This window comes from Salvelinus sp. IW2-2015, linkage group LG1 (assembly GCF_002910315.2).
Source record: "Salvelinus sp. IW2-2015 linkage group LG1, ASM291031v2, whole genome shotgun sequence".
Classification (NCBI taxonomy): domain Eukaryota; kingdom Metazoa; phylum Chordata; class Actinopteri; order Salmoniformes; family Salmonidae; genus Salvelinus; species Salvelinus sp. IW2-2015.
This window is the reverse complement of record NC_036838.1, coordinates 30,553,799-30,576,181: the sequence shown is the minus strand read 5'-3', so window position 1 is coordinate 30,576,181 and position 22,383 is coordinate 30,553,799. Positions and strand designations below refer to the sequence as shown.

The following is a 22,383-nucleotide window of genomic DNA, read 5'->3' as shown; positions in this document are numbered from 1 at the left end:
CTCCCCCGTCATTTTGTCAACAAGGCAGCATGGTGATCATTCAGAAACACATCTCTTTTCCATAAAATACATTTTTGCATTTTCAAACTTGTTTTCATTGGGAAGGCAGATAAAGCGTTTATCAAAAGCAATCACCTTTGCATGGAAAACACAGAATCCTACTCATTAATACACGTGCGTAAATTAGGCTACATCACTTTTGTTTTGAGCCAACATAGCCTTTGAATACCAGGTTCACGCCTGGGAGGCAGTGCGGTTCCAAATTTAATGCAGTCAACTTTCGTCTACACGGGCGCCGAGTTTCATGGAAACCCCTCTTCCTCTTGGAATGTTCTGGTTCTGAGACAGAGGCGGAGTTGAGGACAAAGGTTTTATGGGAAAAACGGAGGACATCAACAACTTTTCAACGGGAATATAAACTATTAAAGCACTAGGTCTACATTAAGGTAAATAAATACTTTATTTGTTGAAGGTGGTTATCACGTCACACTGCAATAGGATTTGGTGTTGCTCAGATGGTGTTCTATTAGTGAACTGGCTATTTCTTCGGTGGAGATGAACTTATTTTAGGGGGCTACTCTAAAGTAAATAGTTCAAGGATGACACGAATTATAAACGATGTATTATGCCAGTTAATTCAGTTGATTTGCATATAGTGTAAAGTGCAGAGCGGGCGTTTTTTATACCAGCAGGAAATCACGAGTTGTCCTCAAGATGCCTGGGTTTGAGCTGTAGATCAGACGTGCCCCGCAAGTGTCGTTCAGTATTCCGAAACATTGTTGCCAACACATTATATGGTTCTACAATAGTGAGTGGCAATTCCAGTCCTCGGTGGACTGAGTGGTGTCATTTCTCGTGTGGCCTCAAATTGATAGTCTGGTCCCAGATCTGTTTGTGTTATCATGTCAAAGCCTTGTCACTCCGGAGTGGTATACTACGAAGTAAGCTAGATCTACTAAGTATTTTATAATACTAGCCAGGTTCACTTAACAGTCCAGGTCAGTCTTCATCCATACTACGACGGTAGATATTGCTTTTCTGCCGATTCAAGGCCTGTTCACCCCACCCCGCTACCACCTTGAAGGCGGAGACAGTACAGGTGCGTCAAAGCTGGGACTTAGAGACAGACAAACAGCTTCTTATTTTTTGGATTGTGTGTATTGCTAGGTATTACTGCACTGTTGGACCTCCACTGAACACAAATATTACCGTAAAACGTGGGTCCCATGTTTCATGAGTTGAAGAAAAGAGCCCATCCAGACATTTTCCATACGCACAAAAAACGTGTTTCTCTTMAACTTTGTGCACACATTTGTTTATATCCCTGTTRGAGCATTTCTCTTTGCCAATTTAATCCATCCACCTGACAGGTGTGGTATATCAAGAAGCTGATTAAACAGCATGATCATTACAAAGGTCAAATAAATGAAATTGTAATGGTCGCATACACATATTTAGTAGATGTTATTACTGGTGTAGCGAAATCCTTGTGTACCTGCACCTTGTGCTGGGGACAATAAAAGGCCACTTGTGCAGTTTTGTCACACAACGTAGCAGATGTATCAAGTTTTGAGGGAGCATGCAATTGGCATGCGGCCTGCAGGAATTTGCACCAGAGCTGTTGCCAGAGAATTGAATGTTCATTTATCTACCATAAGATGTTGTTTTTACAGAATTTGGCAGTACGTCCAACCTGCCTCACAACCACAAGCCGCGTGTGGGTTAGCGGTTTGCTGATGTCAATGTTGTGAACAGAGTGCCCCATGGTGGCGGTGGGGTTATGGTATGGGCAGGCATAAGCTACGGACAACAATTGCATTTTATTGATGGCAATTTGAATTCACAAAGATGCCATGATGAGATCCTGAGGCCCATTGTCGTGCCATTAATCCGCTGCCATCACCTCATGTTTCAGCATGATAATGCACTGSCCCATGTTGTAAGGACCTGTACACAATTMCTGGAAGCTGAAAATGTCCCATTTCTTCCATAGTATGCATACCAGACATCACCCATTAAGCATGTTTGGTGTGCTCTGGATCGACATGTGTTCCAGTTCCCAACAATATCCCGCAACTTCGCACAGCCATTGAAGAGGAGTGGGACAACATTCCACACAATCAACAGCCTGATCAACTCTATGCGAAGGAGATGTATCGYGCTGCACACCAGATACGGACTGGTTTTCTGATCCACACCCCTACCTTTAAAAAAAAAAAGTATCTGCGACCAACAGATTCATATCTGTATTCCCAGTCATGTGAAATTGATAGATTAGGGCCTAAATCGAATGATTTCCTGATTTCCTGATGAACTTTTACTCTGTCAATTTTTTGAAATTGTTGCATGTTGCGTTTTTATATTTTTTATTCAGTATAGAAACAAACATTTCGCTGCACCTGGGTTATCTGCATACCTCTGCATACCCCTAACCTGCTATGTTTGTTTCTAACCTTCCACCTTAATGATCCTACTCTGCCTAACTGGCTTAGCTAAAATACTGTCAGGTTTCGACACACACCCACTGGTTTTGATGATCCCACTTGTTTCGCAATGTTCACCTTCAGACACACCCCAAGTAGGCCTATGCAGTTCCCCATACTTGCGTCCACCTGCCACAAGCAGGCTTTTTACTGTGCGTGCATGTTGCAAATGGCTAACAGCATTTCCCAAACTCTGTGCACATTTWGCTTTTTGCCCTAACACTTCACAGCTGATTCAAATTATCAAAGCTTGATGATTAGTTGGTTATTTGAATCAGTTGTGTGGTGCTAGGGCAAAAACCAAACATACACCCCTTGTGGTCAYGAGGACCRAGTTTGGGAAACCCTGGAGCTAGTGGAATGCCGGAACATTAATCCATGGGACAAGTCAGTGCCACATTTTAATTTGTGTCAAAATGAAATAAAAGTTATTTTGCAAATTCATCAGGAAGTAGGCTTTATTTTAGTACTTATTGTTAATGCCATCTTGTTGTGTGATTATCAATGCACAAGCACCCTTTTCCCACTGCTATCGCTCCTTCTTCTACATGTGGAACAGCTTGTTGCATTRTGGCCATAGACATATAATCCATAGAAGGGTTTTGGAATCTCAATTTGACTTTAAAACGAATACGCTAGCAGTCTTAACTTGAATGGAAACTGCCATCAATGGATTATAGAGTATGTCTATGGTTGGTTGCAGCTGTGTTTGCCTTTCGCAAATTTCAAAATACAATCTCGTGAAAAACGTACAGTTTAGAAAGCAAATGCTGTCATTACTAAATGTGTAATGTGATAGGTATTAACAATTTGTGACCCACCACCTGGATTCGGTCCTATGTAGCAAAATTTGAAATTTTGTTTTTTACATTGGATAAAAGTAGACTCTGAGCCAGAAAATGGTATATCATACACTGCGGTTGAGGAACAATTACAAAGTAAACTTGTAACCCTACTGTTGAGAAAATGGCCTGTGAATATTTTGGTACACCTACTGGAGAGCTCTTCTTTGTCTACACCCATTCAGCATCGTTCACACCCTCTTAAGCATTAGCCCCACACATCTCTTTAAGGATTCAAAGTGTAGTAAACAACCAAAGATTTCAAGACTAAAAGTGGAGAAATTAGTAGCAGTAAAAATCTACTTGATCTGGGCCTGTCGAGTGGCACAGTGGTTTAAGGCACTGCATCGCAGTTGCTAGCTGTGCCACTAGAGATCCTGGTTCGAGTACAGGCTCTGTCGCAGCAGACCGCGACCGGGAGACCCATGGGACGGCGCACAATTTGCCCAGTGTCGTCCGGGTTAGGGGAGGGTTTGGCTGGCAGGGATGTCCTTGTCCCATCGCGCTCTAGCGACTCCTGTGGCGGGCCGGGCGCAAGCATGCTGACACAGTCACCAGGTGTACAGTGTTTCCTCTGACACATTGGTGTGGCTGGCTTCCGGGTTAAGCGGGCATTGTGTCAAGAAGCAGCGCTGCTTGGTTGGGTCRTGTTTCAGAGGACGGATGGCTCTCGACCTTCGCCTCTCCCGAGTCCGTACGGGAGTGGTAGAGATGAGACAAGACTAACTACCAATTTGATACCACGAAATTGGGGAGAAAAAGGGGTAAAAGTTACATTTAAAATTAAACTTGATCTAGTCCTTGTCCTAATTTGACTATGGTGCAGGTCATGTGGTTCTTCACATTACCGTCTCTGGAAAACACACACTATATCAAATCTAACTTTATTTGTCACATGCACAGGATACAGAAGGTGTAAACGGAACAGTGAAATGGTTACTTTCATAGTGGAGTCTTTTATTTTGACATGTAGCTAACTAGCTAGCTAGCTAAACAATGAACAATAATCCCAACTCTAGTGCCCAGCTCAAAACAACTGAGAAAAATCAATTTGAACAGTCATCCAACTCGGAACTCCAACTCGGGAAATCGGGCCACTTTCTAGAGCTCCTACCCAGATCATACACGTAACGTTAGCTAGCGAGGCAGCCAGCTAATGTTAGCTAACTAGATAACAGTACGCTTTAACTTGCAATGAAAACCTAGCTAGACTCTTACGCATATATATGGATGACCGCTTCTCCCTCTATCATGGATGACATGGTTGACCTTAGTTTGAAGATGTAATCCACAGACAGTTGTTTTATACAACAGCTTTCTTTCTGTGTTCTCTTTTTGGACTCTCTYCGCATTTGTGTTATGTAACCAAATATAACATATCATACTGATTTGAGTGTCCCAAAAAAAACAAATAAAGCAGTACATCACATCACCCCACCGCTACATATCCACAGCACAAAATGTACAATACCACCATAAAACAATATTAATATTTACGTGTGTAGAGTGCGTGTGTGAGTATGTGTCTGTCTCTTCACAGTCCACGTTGTTCCGTAAGATGTAGTTTTCATCTGTTAAAAAAAAAAAAAAAAAATGGTTTTACTGCTTGCATGAGTTACTTGATGTTGAATGGAGTTCCATGTAGTCATGGCGCTGTATAGTACTGTCTGTTCTGGACTTGGGGGCTGTGAAGAAACCCCTTGTGTGGTACATCACTGGGGCCGAGCTCGCTGCCATCCAGGACCTCTATATCAGGCAGTGTCAGTGGAAGGCTTGAAAAAGACTCCAGCCACCCAAGCCATAGACTGTTCACTCTGCTACTGTCCGGCAAACAGTACCGGGGCATCGGCTTTCGGGACTAACAGGCTCCAAGACAGCTTCTACCCCCAAGCCATTAGACTGCTAAATAGTCAGGGTAACCATTAATTAACTATCTGCACTGACCCTATCTTGCAATGACCCTACGCACACTCACTAAACTATACACTGGGGGGGAGTGTACAAGAACACTTCATAAGAAAATACTAAATAAAACCTGAACCAGTACTTGCACTCCCAACTACGCTGAACAAAAATATGAACGCAACATGTAAAGTGTTGGTCCCATGTTTCTTGAGCTGAAATAAAATATCCCAGAAATGTTCCATATGCTCAAAACAACTTATCTCTCAAATGTTGTGCACAAATTTGTTTACATCCTTGTTAGTGAGAATTTATCCTTTGCCAAGATAATCTATCCACCTGACAGGTGTGGCATATCAAGAAGCTGATTAAACTGCATGATCATTACACAGGCCTGGCTCCCCAGTGGGTGGGCCTATGCCCTCCCAGGCCCAACCATGGCTGTGCCTCTGCCCAATCATGTGAAATCCATAGATTAGGGCCTAATGAATTTATTTGTTGCATGTTGCATTTATATCTTTGTTCAGTATAGCTCTGACTCCACTGAAGTGTACTTTCTATGCCTGTGATATGTGGTTGTCCCACCTAGCTATCTTAAGATGGTTGCACTAACTGTAAGTCGCTCTGCTAAATGGTAAAATTGTAAATTGAGTTGCACACCCCTCAGAAAAGCCTCAATTCATCAGGGCAATGACTCTACAAGGTGTCTAAAGCGTTCCACATGGATGCTGACCCATGTTGACTCCAATGACACCCACAGTTGTGTCAAGTTGGTTGGTGGACCATTCTTGATACACATGGGAAACTGTTGAGCGTGAAAAACCCAGCAGCATTGCAGTTCTTGACACAAACCGGTGCGCATCGCACCTACTACCATAAGCCGTTCAAAAGCACGTCAATCTTTTGTCTTGCCCATTCACCCTCTGAATGGCGCACATACACAATCCATGTCTCAATTTTCTCAAGGCTTAAAAGTCCTTTAACCTGTCTCCTGCCCTTCATCTACACTGATTTGAAGTGACATCAGTAAGGGATGAAAGCTTTCACCTGGTCAGTCTGTCAAGGAAAGACCAGGTGTACTTAATGTTTTGTACACTTGGTGTGTATACACACACACACACACACTCACACACACTACATTGACACTTTCACACAAACCCCACACACATTCAAATATACTATACACGCATACTGACACAACACAAACATTTTACACAAATTTGCTGCTGCTACTCTGTTCTTTATTTTACTCATCTATCACGATGCCTAGTCACTTTACCCTGCCTTCATGTACAGTCGTGGCCAAAAGTTTTGAGAATGACACAAATATTAATTTCCACAAAGTTTGCTGCTTCAGTGTCTTTAGATATTTTTGTAAAATGTTACTATGGAATACTGAAGTATAATTACAAGCATTTCATAAGTGTCAAAGGCTTTTATTGACAATTACATGAAGTTGATGCAGAGTCAATATTTGCAGTATTGACCCTTCTTTTTCAAGACCTCTGCAATCCRCCCTGGCATGCTGTCAATTAACTTCTGGGCCACATCCTGACTGATGGCAGCCCATTCTTGCATAATCAATGCTTGGAGTTTGTCAGAATTTGTGTCCTTTTGTTTGTCCACCTGCCTCTTGAGGATTGACCACAAGTTCTCAATGGGATTAAGGTCTGGGGAGTTTCCTGGCCATGGACCCAAAATATCGATGTTTTGTTCCCCGAGCCACTTAGTTATCACTTTTGCCTTATGGCAAGGTGCTCCATCATGCTGGAAAAGTCATTGTTCGTCACCAAACTGTTCCTGGATGGTTGGGAGAAGTTGCTCTCGGAGGATGTGTTGGTACCATACTTTATTCATGACTATGTTCTTAGGGAAAATTGTGAGTGAGCCCACTCCCTTGGCTGAGAAGCAACCCCACACATGAATGGTCTCAGGATGCTTTACTGTTGGCATGACACAGGACTGATGGTAGTGCTCACCTTGTCTTCTCCGGACAAGCTTTTTTCTGGATGCCCCAAATAATCGGAAAGGGGATTCATCAGAGAAAATTACTTTACCCCAGTCCTCAGCAGTCCAATACCTGTACCTTTTGCAGAATATCAGTCTGTCCCTGATGTTTTTCCTGGAGAGAAGTGGCTTCTTTGCTGCCCTTCTTGACACCAGGCCATCCTCCAAAAGTCTTCGCCTCACTGTGTGTGCAGATCCACTCACACCTGCCTGCTGCCATTCCTGAGCAAGCTCTGTACTGGTGGTGCCCCGATCACACAGCTGAATCAACTTTAGGAGACGGTCCTGGCGCTTGCTGGACTTTCTTCGGTGCCCTGAAGCCTTCTTCACAACAATTGAACCGCTCTCCTTGAAGTTCTTGATGATCCGATAAATGGTTGATTTAGGTGCAATCTTACTGGCAGCAATATCCTTGCCTGTGAAGCGCTTTTTGTGGAAAGCAATGATGAAGGCACATGTTTCCTTGCAGGTAACCATGATTGACAGAGGAAGGACAATGATTCCAAGCACCACCCTCCTTTTGAAGCTTCCAGTCTGTTATTCGAACTCAATYAGCATGACAGAGTGATCTCCAGCCTTGTCCTCGTCAACACTCACACCTGTGTTAATGAGAGAATCACTGACATGATGTCAGCTGGTCCTTTTGTGGCAGGGCTGAAATTCAGTGGAAATGTTTTTTGGGATTCAGTTCATTTGCATGGCAAAGAGGGACTTTGCAATTAATTGCAATTAATCTGATCACTCTTCATAACATTCTGGAGTATATGCAAATTGCCATCATACAAACTTAGGCAGCAGACTTTGAAAATGTATATTTGTGTCATTCTCAAAACTTTTGGCCACGACTGTACATATCTACCTGCCTTCATGTACATATCTACCTAAAATAACTCGTACCTCTGCACCTTGACCTGGTACGGGTACTCCCTGTATATAGCTCCATTCTTGTGTATTTTATTCCTCTTGTGTTACAATTTGTTATTATTTTTAAACTGCATCGTTGGGAAAGGCTCGTAAGCAAGCATTTCACGGTAAAGTCTACACCAGTTGTATTCAGCGCATATGACAAATAAAATTTGATTTGATTCGTAGTATAGGGCTCTGGCATGACAAGGAGTTGACATGACACAAACAGATCTTGGAAAAATAAAGGCRAGCCACACACTCTTGTAGCTCAGATGCAAAAATGTTTATGTCCAACAGACAAGCTGTCTTCATCAGGGTACAATGACAAACACTGCGGGGTGACTCATTTATATAGTGTCAAAAGACACACACAGGTGTCTGTAATAATGGCCGGGTGTGGCCTGATATCATTGGTTAATTCTCAGATTTTAAAATTGCATACAAAAAACATAAATGGATAGCGTACGATCATAGATACAATTTGGCTACATAAGTCTACAAACATTTACAATAGCAAAATCACAATAATCACAAKAATGGCTTCAGATCAAAGTCTACGTTGAGACCGAAGGGAGCAAGAGTCTTTAAATTAAAGATCCAGTTAGCCTCTTGTTTTAACAATAAATTGTCGAGGTCACCCCCTCCTAGATCTTGGACCAGGCTATAGAATTGTTGACATAAAACAATTATTTATTGTAATGATAAAATCTATTGGTCTAGATTTTCTTAGGAAACTCAACATAGGTTGGCCACACAGTTCACTTGCATCTTGAGTCAAAGGGTTTGGTTTGTTGACATCTTGCATGCTTTTGCAATGTTTAAAAGGAGAAGTATACTCATATTGTACAGTACAATGAATTACTGTTTGAGCAGTCTAAGTTGCAATAGGCGACATGTCTATTCTTTGTGTATATAAAAATACGAGGGTTACAATATGTATTCCAACGCCTAATCAACATGCTGGGGATGATATGAACCTTGTTAAGGCTAGTAAATTGGTTAAACTAACAATGTCAATGTTAGGAAATGAAAACCTTAGATAAACACTAGGGCTATTGAGTTATTGTACTTCAGACAATCTTGTGACATTTGATCATGTTAAATGCCAAAGCTAACTTCTAACCAGGAAAACCACAGTCTCTTTGTGGTGGGCCACCCCACCCCCCTGCAGCACCATGTCCAAGTACCTGAGGCATTTCACCACGGTGGGTGATGACCACACAGCCCATTGGCACAACGAGGGGCTGCATGAGGCTAGAGAGGAGCCGGGACCAGCCACAGGACAGCAGCCCCACGGGGAACTCACCTTCAGAGGCTCTCTGAAGAGACTCTACAGCTCAGAMAGATTCCAGGTATGGAATATGAGTGGAGTAGGCAATGCTCATACTATCTATCCAACACAGTTAGTCAATGTTACCTTTGCTCAAATCAAATGTCAACTGTCAACTGTGGATGTGTGTTTCTCAGTCTAGGCCGCAAATGTGACAGTAAATTCACTCCCATTCTCTTGTTGTACATTGTTGTCAGAAGGTTGGTCTTTACTGATGTTGGGTGTTTCGCTGTGGTTTGGATCGCTATGGTGTTGGTCTTTGATGTTGAGTGTTTTCCTTTGTTTTAGATAGCTGTGGTATGCCTGGTTATCCTGGATGCATTCTTTGTGCTGGGCGAGCTACTGATCGACCTGTCAATCATCAAGTTGGAGCATGGGCACGTTGCCCCTCGGGTGAGATATGTCCACCGAGTGGTGTAGCGATCTAAGGCAATGCATCTCGGTGCTAGAGGCGTCACTACATACCCTGGTTCGATTCCGGGCTGTATGACAACTGGCCGTGATTGGGAGTCCCATAGGGCGGCGCACAATCGGCCCAGCATCGTCCGGGTTAGGGGAGAGTTTGCCCGGGGTAGGCTGTCGTAAAATAAGAATGTGTTCTTAACTGACTTGCCTAGTTAAATATAGGGAATAGGTTGCCATTTGGCACACGGATCAAGAAATGCGTGACCCAAACCTTCTTACAACTCCTCCTCTGTCCTTTCCCTCTTCACCAGGTCTTCCACTACCTGAGTCTGGCTCTTCTCACCTTCTTCATGATGGAGCTAGCTGGAAAGCTCTTTGCCTACCGGCTGGAGTTCTTCCATCACAAGTTTGAGGTGTTTGACGGGCTGGTGGTGATTGTGTCCTTCATCCTGGACATTGTGTATATCACCAGTAAAGATGCCTTTGACGGCATGGGCCTCTTGATCCTCCTCAGGCTCTGGAGGGTGGCCAGGATAGTCAACGGTGAGAGATCCCCCACTGGTCGTGTTCATTAGGCACTCCCTGGACATGTCCAATAACAAGCACAAATTTGAAGGTTTCCATTGTGAAACATGTTAAAGCTTGCCCTAATGAACACAACCTTTTATGTCACATACAGTAGCTAGCTAGGTCACCAATGTCACAAAATGGGTTTGTGTCCAACATGACATGTTTTCTTCCACCACCCAGGAATCCTGGTGTCTGTGAAGTCACGGGCCGATCGCGAAGTTCAAAAGCTGAAGGAGAGCAATGATCACCTGGTCCAGCAAGTTAACGACCTACAAGAGCACAATGGCAAGATGGTGAGTTGGGCAGCCCCTGGGAACCCAAAACTCCACCTGCCCGAGACCTGTTAAGGCATTTAGATTCTACATCTTATGAAGAGCATCAGTCAACAAACCCGGTTTTAACCCACCCTTCAATCTCTTCCCCCCTTTTTTAGGAACAAGAGAACAGTAAACTACGAGCTATCCTCCGACAGCATGCCATTGAGTTCTGATGCAGGAAGAGGAACATGATGCCGTTTCCATTATCCACTTATAGTGTCATTGGAATTGTTCAATAAACAAGGCTATATTCTAAATAGTGTTCACCATCCATACACCATTTCAGTAAGTAATTCCACAATGACAGGAGCTTACACTGAGTTACGARCCTGGTCCTAGAGCCGTTTGTACTCTTGCCAACTCAATTGTTGTCATTGTCAAGCCAAACCTTTGGCATGACAATGAGTGAAAATAAGTTGGTATGAAAACATACTGGCACTCAGGCTAGATACAGTTGAAGTCGAAAGTTTACATACACCTTAGCCAAATACATTTAAACTCCGTTTTTCACAATTCCTGACATTTAATCCTYGTARATATTCTCTGTCTTAGGTCAGTTAGGATCACCACTTTATTTTAAGAATGTGAAATGTCAGAATAATAGTAGAGAGAATGATTTATTTAAGCTTTTATTTCTTTCATCACATTCCCAGTGGGTCAGAAGTTTACATGCATTCAATTAGTATTTGGTAGCATTGCCTTTAAATTGTTTAACTTGGGTCAAACATTTCGGGTAGCCTTCCACAAGCTTCCCACAATMAGTTGGGTGAATTTTGGCCCATTCCTCCTGACAGAGCTGGTGTAACTGAGTCAGGTTTGTAGGCCTCRTTGCTCGCACACGCTTTTTCAGTTCTGCCCACCAATTTTCAATAGGATTGAGGTCAGGGCTTTGTGATGGCCACTCCAATACCTTGACTTTGTTGTCCTTAAGCCATTTTGACACAACTTTGGAAGTATGCTTGGGGTAATTGTCCATTTGGAAGACCCATTTGCAACCAAGCTTTAACTTCCTGACTGATGTCTTGAGATGTTGCTTCAATATATCCACATCATTTTTCCTGCCTCATGATGCCATCTATTTTGTGAAGTGCACCAGTCCCTCCTGCAGCAAAGCACACCCACAACATGATCCCGCCACCCCCGTGCTTCACGGTTGGGATGGTGTTCTTTGACTTGCAAGCCTCCCCCTTTTTCTTCCAAACATAACTATGGTCATTATGGCCAAACAGTTCTAATTTTGTTTCATCAGACCATCAGACATTTCTCCAAAAAGTACGACCTTTGTCCCCATGTGCAGTTGCAAACCGTAGTCTGGCTTTTTTATGGTGGTTTTGGAGAAGTGGCTGCTTCCTTGCTGAGCAGCCTTTAAGGTTATGTCGATATAGGACTCGTTTTACTGTAGATATAGATACTTTTGTACCTGTTTCCTCCAGCATCTTCACATGGTCCTTGACTGTTGTTCTGGGATTGATTTGCACTTTTCGCAGCAAAGTACGTTCATCTCTAGGAGACAGAACGCGTCTCCTTCCTGAGCGTTATGACGGCTGCGTGGTCCCATGGTGTTTATACTTGCGTACTATTGTTTGTACAGATGAACGTGGTACCTACAGGCATTTGGAAATTGCTCCCAAGACTTGTGGAGGTAAAAAAAAACAAATGAGGTCTTGGCTGATTTCTTTAGATTTTCCCATGATGTCAAGCAAAGAGGCACTGAGTTTGAAGGTAGGCCATGAAATACATCCACAGGTACCCTTCCAATTGACTCAAATTATGTCMATTAGCCTATCAGAAGCTTCTAAAGCCTGGAATTTTCTGGAATTTCCCAAGCTGTTTAAATGCACAGTCAACTTAGTGTATGTAAACTTCTGACCCACTGGAATTGTGATACAGTGAATTATAAGTGAAATAATCTGTAAACAATTGTTGGGAAAATTACTTGTGTCATGCACAAAGTAGATGTCCTAACTGACTTGCCAAAACTATAGTTTGTTAAAAATAAATGTGTGGACTGGTTGAAAAACAAGTTTAATGACTCCAACCTAAGTGTATGCAAACTTCCGACTTCAACTGTAGATTCCACATCATGAGCCAATGTTAGGTCAACCTTCCAACCATTCTCTGTATATTCAAGCTGATTTTAAAAGCTGATTACATTTAATTGATTAGTATGATTCATATCATATGCCAGTATCCTGCTTTGCAATACAAAGTTACATTTGATATTTGTATCGAAATGTATGGATTTGTATGTGCTATGCCTGTATTCAAATAAGCAATGAATTGTCATCTAATTTGTTGTAAATAAGACCCTGTAATGAATGTGGCATCTGGCTGTTTTTCTGAATGCCACTGTTGCCTGCTATGTAAAGACAATACGAGTATGAATCACTGAAAATATGACATTTCATTAGAAAAACGCTTAATTATGTACAAATGAATAAAAACGAAGGTATTTGCTAACAGTATTTGAGTACAACGAGAGAACCAACCGTCTGTGCAATATCAGTTTTGTTTTGACATTCAATTTGATCAGTACACTGAGTGACTGTATAGATATCCACACTAGCATACCACTCAGAATGAAGCAATGTATTGGCTATGCATTTTAAGTGGTATGCTGGTGAGGATATTAGAGCATACAGTGCATTCAGAATTTTTTCCCCCACATTTTGTTACATTACAACCTTATTCTAAAATGGATCAAATAAAATTCTCAATCTACACACAATAACCCATAATGACAAAGCAAAAACAAGACATTTTTGCAAAATATTAAAAGAACTGATCACATTTACATAAGTATTCAGACCCTTTACTCAGTACTTTGTTGAAGCACCTCTGGCAGGGATTACAGCCTCGAGTCTTATTGGGTATGACGCTGCAAGCTTGGCACACCTGTATTTGGGGAGTTTCTCCCATTCCTCTCTRCAGATCCTCTCAAGCTCTGTCAGGTTGGATGGGGAGCGTCGCTGCACAGTTATTTTTAGGTCTCRAGATGTTCGTTCGGATTTAAGTTTGGGCTCTGGCTGGGCCACTCAAGGACATTCAGAGACTTGTCCCGAAGCCACTCCTGCGTTGTCTTGGGCTGTGTGCTTAGGGTCGTTGTCCTGTCGGAAGGTGAACCGTTGCCCCAGTCTGAGGTCCTGAGCGCTTTGGAGCAGGTTTTCATCAAGGATCTCTCTGTACTTTGCTCCATTCATCTTTCCCTCGATYCGGACTAGTCTCCCAGGCCCTGCCASTAAAAAACATCCTCACAGCATGATGCTGCCACCACCATGCTTCACCATAGGGATGGTGCCAGGCTTCCTCTAGACGTGATGCTTGGTATTCAGGCCAAAGAGTTCAATCTTGGTTTATCAGACCAGAGAATYTTGTTTCTCATGGTCTGAGAGTCCTTTAGGTGCCTTTTAGCAAACTCCAAGCGGGCTGTCATRTGCCTTTTACTGAGGAGTGGCTTCCATCTGGCCACTCTACCATAAAGGCMTGATTGGTGAAGTGCTGCAGAGATGGCTGACCTGGAAGATTCTCCCATCTCCACAGAGGAACTCGGGAACTATTGGGTTCTTGGTCACCTCYCTGACCAAGGCCTTTCTCCATCAATTGCTCAGTTTGGCTGGGCGGTCAGCTCTAGGAAGGGTCTTGGTGCTTCCAAACTTCTTCCATTTAAGAATGATGRAGGTCACTGTGTTCTTGGGGACCTTCAATGCTGCAGACATTTTTTTGGTACTCTTCCCCAGATCTGTGCCTCAACACAATCCTGCCTTGGAGCTCTACGGACAATTCCTTCGACCTCATGGCTTGGTTTTCGCTTTCACATCCACTGTCAACTGTGGTACCTTTTATATAGACAGGTGAGTGCCTTTCCAAATAATTTCCAATCAATTGAATTTACCACAGGTGGACTCCAATCAAGTTGTATAAACATCAAGGATAATCAATAGAAACAGGATGCACCTGAGCTAAATTTCGAGTCTCATAGCAAAGAGTCTAAATAATTATGTAAATCAGGTATTTCTGTTTTTTATTTTTAAACATTTTTAGAAACCTGTTTTCACTTCATCATTATTGGGTATTGTGTGTAGATTGAGGATTAAAAAAACAAACATTTCGAATAAGCCTGTAACCTGGGAAAGGGTCTGAATACTTTCCGAATACACCGTACCTGCCTTCTCTTCCGTCTATTGGTCGTTTACACAAAAGAGAAGAAGTCGTAAAGCAGCTTGGCGTTGATAGTGGGCCAGGCCTTGTAGCCCGGCCGGTCGGCTGTAGACAGGTAAGAAGGTCATGGAGCTGGTGACTGACATGACATGGCTGCCTCCAGAGAGTAACGCCTGAGGAAAAGGAAAACTGTCAATAAAACATACGTAGGGTGTTACATAAAGGTGTCATGACACTGACCAGAGGTCTGGAAGATGGACTCTATTGTGCCATCACTTGGCAATATGTTTAAGACAATGCAGTTACTGTTGATTGGAGGGAATCTATCAAGGCTTTAACAGTAGCTTACAATCTCTATGGAATGTCTATTGTTCCATGACAGGGTAAATAATGACTTTGGACTACATTTACATTACATTTTGGTCATTTAGCAAACACTCTTTTCCATAGCGACCTACAGTCAGTAAGTCAGACACTTAGCAGTGATGTGTGCTGTGGTTGCTTTTAAGCACTAGTAAAAAGTGTTATACAAATAAAAGCTGATAAAGTTAGATTGATGTGTTTGCTAAGGGTTGTTTTTAAGCACTTAGTGACAAATGTTTCGATAAAGAGCACTATACAAACAATGTTGTACAATCAATATTACATTGGGCATGTCAAATCCAAGCATTAAAACTCATGGATGCAACTGTTTATGTAAAATTGTTGTGTGTTGGTTGTCCTGAAAARAAAATGGTAAAACACTTCATTGTGAGGCTAAATATAAGGGCTGGACATGCAGATAAATACATTTTTGCTGGGTTCTCGGGACTGATAGGGTTAATCTACTACTTTGTGTTATCATTGGTGTATGTTTAATGTAATGGTCGTTGTCTCAGTATCTCATTGAAAACAAGCTTTTTTTCAAGTTACCATTGTGCTTTATAAACAAAGAAAGTACAACTTAACCAGTGTATATGGGATAACAGCAACATCTACAGTGCCTTCAGAAAGTATTCACATCCATTAAAATGTTCAACATTTTGCTGTGTTACAGAATTTAAAATGGATTAAAAATTTTGGTGACTGGCCTACACACAATACCCCATAATGTCAAAGGGAAATKATACAGTTGAAGTCGGAAGTTTACGTACACCTTAGTACATTTAAAATCAGTTTTTCTCAATTCCTGACATTTAATCCTAGTTAAAATGGTCTGTCTTAGGTCAGTTAGGATCACCACTTTATTTTAAGAATGTGAAATGTCAGAATAATAGTAGAGAGAATGATTWATTTCAGCTTTTATTTATTTCATCACATTCCCAGTGGGTCAGAAGTTTACATACACTCAATTAGTATTTGGTAGCATTATCCAAAGCGTTTGACACAGTTGATCATGAAATATTACTTTCTAAATTGCATTATTACATTTTCATGATTATACATATAATTGGTTATATAGTTTGTTTATGCAAACGGCTGTGCATCTACCAGGGCCAAGATATCCTGTGTCGTGCCACAGGGTTTGATAATTGGACCTTTGTTATTCCTAATCTATATCTTCCACCGTACTTCCCATTCTCTTTGCTGATGATACCATTTTGATTTTATCCCACAATAATATTTATTCACTAATTAATGAAGCCAACTCAGGCATGGACACATTTTGTGAATGGTTCCAGATAAACAAATGATCTTTAAAATGTAAAAAATTCAACTTCATTGTATTCACTAGTAAGAATAAGAAATATTGTAAAAAAAAAACGTTTTTAAAAGTTTTAAAAAAAGAGCCAGAATCTCAATTGGTAGAAATGAAATGGAACAAGTCACATCCACTAGATTCCTCAGAGTTCAAATTAATGAAAAGTTATCCTGGAAAGATCATATTTAATTTATCTACAGCAAAGTAATGAAATCTGTTGGTATCATCAGAAAGATTAGTGGTTTGCTTCGTCAGTCTTGCTTCCTAACTCTATAGTATAGCTTAATTTACTCATATCTCATTTACAGTAAATATTGTCTGAGCCATTGTCTGTGGTCCCGTGTGGCTCAGTTGGTAGAGCATGGCGCTTGCAACGCCAGGGTTGTGGGTTCATTCCCCACGGGGGGACCAGGATGAATATGTATGAACTTTCCAAATTGTAAGTCGCTCTGGATAAGAGCGTCAGCTAAATGACTTAAATGTAAATGTAAATGTAAACACATGCCTCCAACCTACACAAATTATTCATCATACAAAATACATTTGCAAGACTAGCAACCTCCTCTAAATACCTAGCTCCATCTGCACCTTTGTTTAAGAAACTCAATATCTTGCCTATTTATGACATTAATGTACGCCAACTGTGCACTTTCATCTACAAATACTCATACCTCCCAGACAGTTTACCTAAACCCTTCAATGGATTCTTCCAGGTTCATTCTGAAATCTTATCAGAAACCAGAAACTTATCAGACCCATGTTGGGTCATTAGCTTTCTATTTCCTTACAACCGGTTAAACAAATGTAATTTGGAAAAGATGTACCAAGCTCAGCGAAAGAAGCAGAGACRACAGAGAAATGTTTAACTAGATTGAAGCATTCATTCTATAATTTATGACATTCTGGTGAGCGAGAGTTTATTTGGTCCTTTTGGGCAACGTACTGTAATGACAGAAGAGAAGTTGCATGTATCTAATTATACACAAGTTGACTAACAAGCCTACCAAAATAGCCTTCCAAAATGTCTGAAATTATAAGCAGAAACCTGTCTAAATTARGCACAAAAAAAATCAGGCACCCCCTGTAAAAAAAATATTTCTGCCATATCTGACTGTATAGCCTACARCGCGGGTTAGGGTTGGGTGCAGCCCTCAGGTTTTCACTTTATCATATAGTTGGGCAGTTACGGATGGGTTATTAGCAATTTCGGGAGGGTGAACAAACAGTTGACCAGCGCACTACTAATGACCACATAACCAACCTGTAAACATCGTAGCCRTAGTCTCCGTAGCCAATGTGAGTAAGACCTTTAAACAGGTTAACAATCACAAGGCCGCAGGGCCACACGGATTACCAGGAAGTGTACTCAACTGGCAAGTGTCTTCACTGACATTTTCAACCTCACCCTGTCTGAGTCTGTAATACCAACATGTTTCAAGCAGACCACCATAGTCCCTGTGCCCAAGAATACTATTGTAACCTACCTAAATTACTACCGACCTRKAGCACACGTCTGTAGCCATGAAATGCTTTGAAAGGCTGGTCATGGCTCACATCAACACCATTATCTCTATTGCACTCCACACTGCCCTTTCACACCTGGACAAAAATAACACCTATGTGAGAATTCTATTCATTGACTACAGCTCAGCGTTCAACACCATAGTGCCCTCAAAGCTCATTACTAAGCTAAGGACCCTGGGACTAAACACCTCCCTCTGCAACTGGATCCCGGACTTCCTGATGGGCTGACCCCAGGTGGTAAGGGTAGGTAGCAACACATCCGCCACGATGATCCTCAACACGGGGGCCCCTCAGGGGTGCGTGCTCAGTCTCCTCCTGTACTCCCTGTTCACTCATGACTGMACGGCCAGGCACGACTCCAACACCATCATTAAGTTTGCTGATGTACACCGGCAACGATGAGACAGCCTATAGGGAGGAGGTCAGAGACGTGACCGTGTGGTAGAAGGACAACAACCTCAAAATAASTAATCTATGTAAAAAAAAATATTAAAACAGCATGCATAATCAGAAGGATAGCTAAATATTTACCAGGAAAAATTCTTCAGCAAATAACACAAGCATTAATTGAGAGTCAGGTGAACTACTGTTCTGTGGTCTGGGGAAATGCATCATCAAGTGAAGTTAGGAGGCTACAGAATGCACAGAACAAAGCAGCAAGGATTGTTTTAAGGTGGAGATATGGTTCTTCTGTTGCAGTCATGCGCAGTGTTCTTGGTTGGTCATCAATCAACAAGATAATTGAAAAAAACATGCTTATTTTATTTCATAATATACATAATTTAAAACGGCCAAGTTCTATTCACAACGGTATTCAGTTGGTAAGAGACAGACATTCCGTAAATACTAGGAATAGATTGTCCACCATCTATGCGTTATCCAGACAGAAAAGAGAAATAGGCAAAATAACATTTTGATTTAGAGCAATAAAGAAATTGAATAAATTAACTGAGCAAACTAGAAACCTTTCAATATATAAATTTAAACATTATTTTAAAACKATTYAAATATAATACATAGAAATGTTGTGGGACTATAGTAGATGAAGAATCAATATATTTTAGATTGAGTATTTATTGGGTCATTATGTTAGTATATTATTTATGTTTGTAATAGTGTGTTATATGTGAAAATGTGTATTATAAATTGTATTTGAATGTTTAAGGACTCTTGGAAGATTAGTCAAAATGGGGACTAAAAGAGATCCAAATAAAATCAATCTCCCTCAACGTGATCAAGACAAATGAGATGATTGTGGACTACAGGAAAAGGAGGACCGGGCATGCYCCCATTCTCATCGAATGGGCTGTAGTGGAGCAGGTTGAGAGCTTCAAGTTCCTTGGCATCCACATTCCCAACAAACTAACATGGTCCAAGCACACCAAGACAGTCGTGAAGAGGGTACGACAAAACCTATTCACCCCCAGGAGACTGAAAAGATTTGGCATGGGTCCTCGAGAGCACCCTGATGGGTTGCATCACAGCCGGGTATGGCAACTGCTCGGCCTCCGACTGCAAGGCTTTACAGAGGATAGTGCGCACAGCCCAGTACATCACCGGGTCCAAGCTTCCTGCCATCCAGGACCTCTATACCAGGCGGTGTCAGAGGAAGGCCCTAAAAATTGTCAAAGACTCCAGCCACCCTTGTCATAGACTGTTTTCTCTGTTACCGCACGGCAAGCGGTACCGGAACTCCAAGTTTAGGTCCAAGAGGCTTCTAAACATTTTACTAAAGGGCCCCAGGGGACAGGTAGGCTAGACAGAGGTTGATACTTGGTTTCCTGTGTTCTTGACAAATTAGACATTGGGCACATATTTGTGCAGCGATTGTAGTAAATTTGGGTGTGTACCATTCTTTTCTACAAGAACTTTCCATTCCCCCCTTTGGACACATGCGACACACCGTGATACATGCATCCGAGGTAAACCAACAAACTGGGGGCAGCCACTAGGCGACCGCTCTGGTGCCTCCATAACCCATCATCATGTAGTTTACAATGTGAGAGGTTATTTTCCTGKCACCACACTCCCATAGCCCTCCACTCCTCCCTGTAGGCTGTCACGTCATTGTTGGTAATCAAGCCTACTACTGTTGTGTCGTCTGCAAACTTGATGATTGAGTTGGAGTCATGCTTGGCTACGCAGTCATGGGGGAACAGAGAGTACAGGAAGGGCTGAGCACGCACCCTTGTTGGGCCACAGTGTTGAGGATCAGCGAAGTGGAGGTGTTGTTTCCTACCCTCATCACCTGGGGGTGGCCCGTCAGGAAGTCCAGGACCAAGTTGCACAGGGCGAGACCCAGGGCCTCGAGCTTAATGATGAGCTTGGACAGTATTATGGTGTTGAATGCTGAGCTATAGTCAATGAACAGCATTCTTACATAGGTATTCCTATTGTCCAAATGGGATAGGGTAGTGTGATGGTGATTGCATCGTCTGTGGATCTATTGGGGCGGTATGCAAATTCAAGTGGGTCTAGGTTGACAGGTAAGGTAGAGGTKATATGATCCTTGACTAGTCTCTCAAAGCACTTCTTGATGACAGAAGTGAGTGCTACGGGGTGATAGTCATTTAGTTCAGTTACCTTTGCTTTCTTGGGTAGAGGAACAATGGTGGCCATCTTGAAGCATTTGGGGACTGAAGACTGAGATAGCRAGAGATTGAATTTATCCGCAAACACACAAGCCAGCTGGTCTGCGCATGCTCTGAGGACGCGGCCAGGGATGCCGTCTGGGCCGAAAGCCTTGCGAGGGTTAACACGCTTAAATGTTTTACTCACGTTCTCCACAGAGAATGAGAGCCCACAGTCCTTGGTAGCGGGCAGTGTCAGTGGCACTGTGGTATCCTCAAAGCGGGCGAAGGTGTTTAGCTTGTCCGGAAGCAATTCGTCGGTGTCCGCGACGTGTCTGGTTTTCCTTTTGTAGTCCGTGATTGTCTGTAGACCCTGCCACATACGTCTCATGTCTGAGCCATTGAATTGCGACTCCACTTTGTCTCTATACTGACATTTTGCCTGTTTGATTGCCTTGCGGAGGGAGTACAACATCTCCTATACACTTCCTGATAAACTCAGTCACCGTATCAGTATATTCGCCAATATTACTCTGGGAAGCTACCTGGAACATATCCCAGTCCGCGTGATAAAAACAATCTTGAAGCATGGATTCTGATTGGTCAGACCAGCGTTGAATAGTCCTTAGCACGGGTACTTCCTGTTTGAGTTTCTGCCTATGGGAAGGGAGGAGCAAAATGGAGTCGGGGTCAGATTTGYCGAAAGGAGGGCGGGAGAGGGCCTTGCAGGCATCCCGGAAGTTGGAGTAACACTGGTCGAATGTTTTAGCAGCGCGAGTACTACAGTCGATATGTTGATAAAACTTTGGCAGTCTTTTTATCAAATTTGCTTTGTTAAAATCCCCAGCTACAATAAATGTCGCCTCAGGATATATGGTTTCCAGTTTTCATAAAGTCCAGCGAAGTTCTTTGAGGGCCGTCGTGGTATCGGCTTGAGGGGGGATATACACGGCCGTAACTATAAACAAAGAAAATTATGTTGGGAGATAATCCGGTCAGCATTTGATTGTGAGGTATTCTAGGTCGAGTGAACAAAAGGACTTGAGTTCCTGTATGTTATCACAATTACACCATGAGTCGTTAATCATGAAACATACACCCCCGCCCTTCTTCTTGAACTGAGAACCCAACTGGTTGGACCGTATATCCCGRGAGAGCCATGTTTCCGTGAAACAGAGTATGTTACAATCCCTGATGTCTCTTTAGAAAGAAACCTTCACCCTGAGCTCGTCAACTCTATTATCCAGAGACTGAACATTAGTGAGTAATGTACTCGGAAGCGGTGGGTGGTGTGCACGCCTCCTCAGTCAGACTAGAAGACCACTCTGAGTACCTCTCCTCCGCTGGCATTGTTTTGGGTCGGCCTCTGGAATCAGTTCAATTGCCATGGAGGGTGTGAACAAAGGGTCCGCTTCGGGAAAGTCATATTCCTGGTCGTAATGCTGGTAGTGCTGGTGATTTACTGTCRCTCTGATATCCAATAGTTCTTCCCGGCTGTATGTAATAACACAAAACATTTTCCATGCTAACAACGTAAGAAATATTCCATAAAAAAACTAAATACTTTTTGGAAAATGTGGAAAAGTAAAGGGGTGTGAATACTTTTTGAAGGCACTGTATATCAAGGCCTATTAAACTCTCAGTTGACTGTATGTAGAAGATGTCTAGGTTAACCTCCTGCTGGACAT

At 42.3% G+C, this 22,383-nt stretch overlaps 1 protein-coding gene across 4 annotated transcripts; it reads left to right on the top strand.

The window, feature by feature from the left end:
* Positions 1-39: 39 nt before the first annotated feature.
* LOC111964710 (voltage-gated hydrogen channel 1-like) lies at positions 40-13,227 on the top strand. 4 transcript variants are annotated; one of them, XM_023988558.2, is made up of 6 exons: positions 40-446; positions 9,312-9,492; positions 9,759-9,863; positions 10,187-10,418; positions 10,626-10,738; positions 10,879-13,227. In XM_023988558.2, the coding sequence occupies exons 2-6, from the start codon at positions 9,316-9,318 to the stop codon at positions 10,933-10,935; spliced, it is 684 nt and encodes a 227-aa protein (XP_023844326.1). In that variant the 5' UTR covers positions 40-446; positions 9,312-9,315; the 3' UTR covers positions 10,936-13,227. The 4 variants fall into 4 exon arrangements, with proteins under 4 accessions (XP_023844326.1, XP_023844323.1, XP_023844317.1 ...); XM_023988555.2 differs by having other exon boundaries at positions 41-446; positions 9,278-9,492; XM_023988549.2 differs by having other exon boundaries at positions 44-446; positions 9,267-9,492.
* The last annotated feature ends 9,156 nt before the right edge of the window (positions 13,228-22,383 follow it).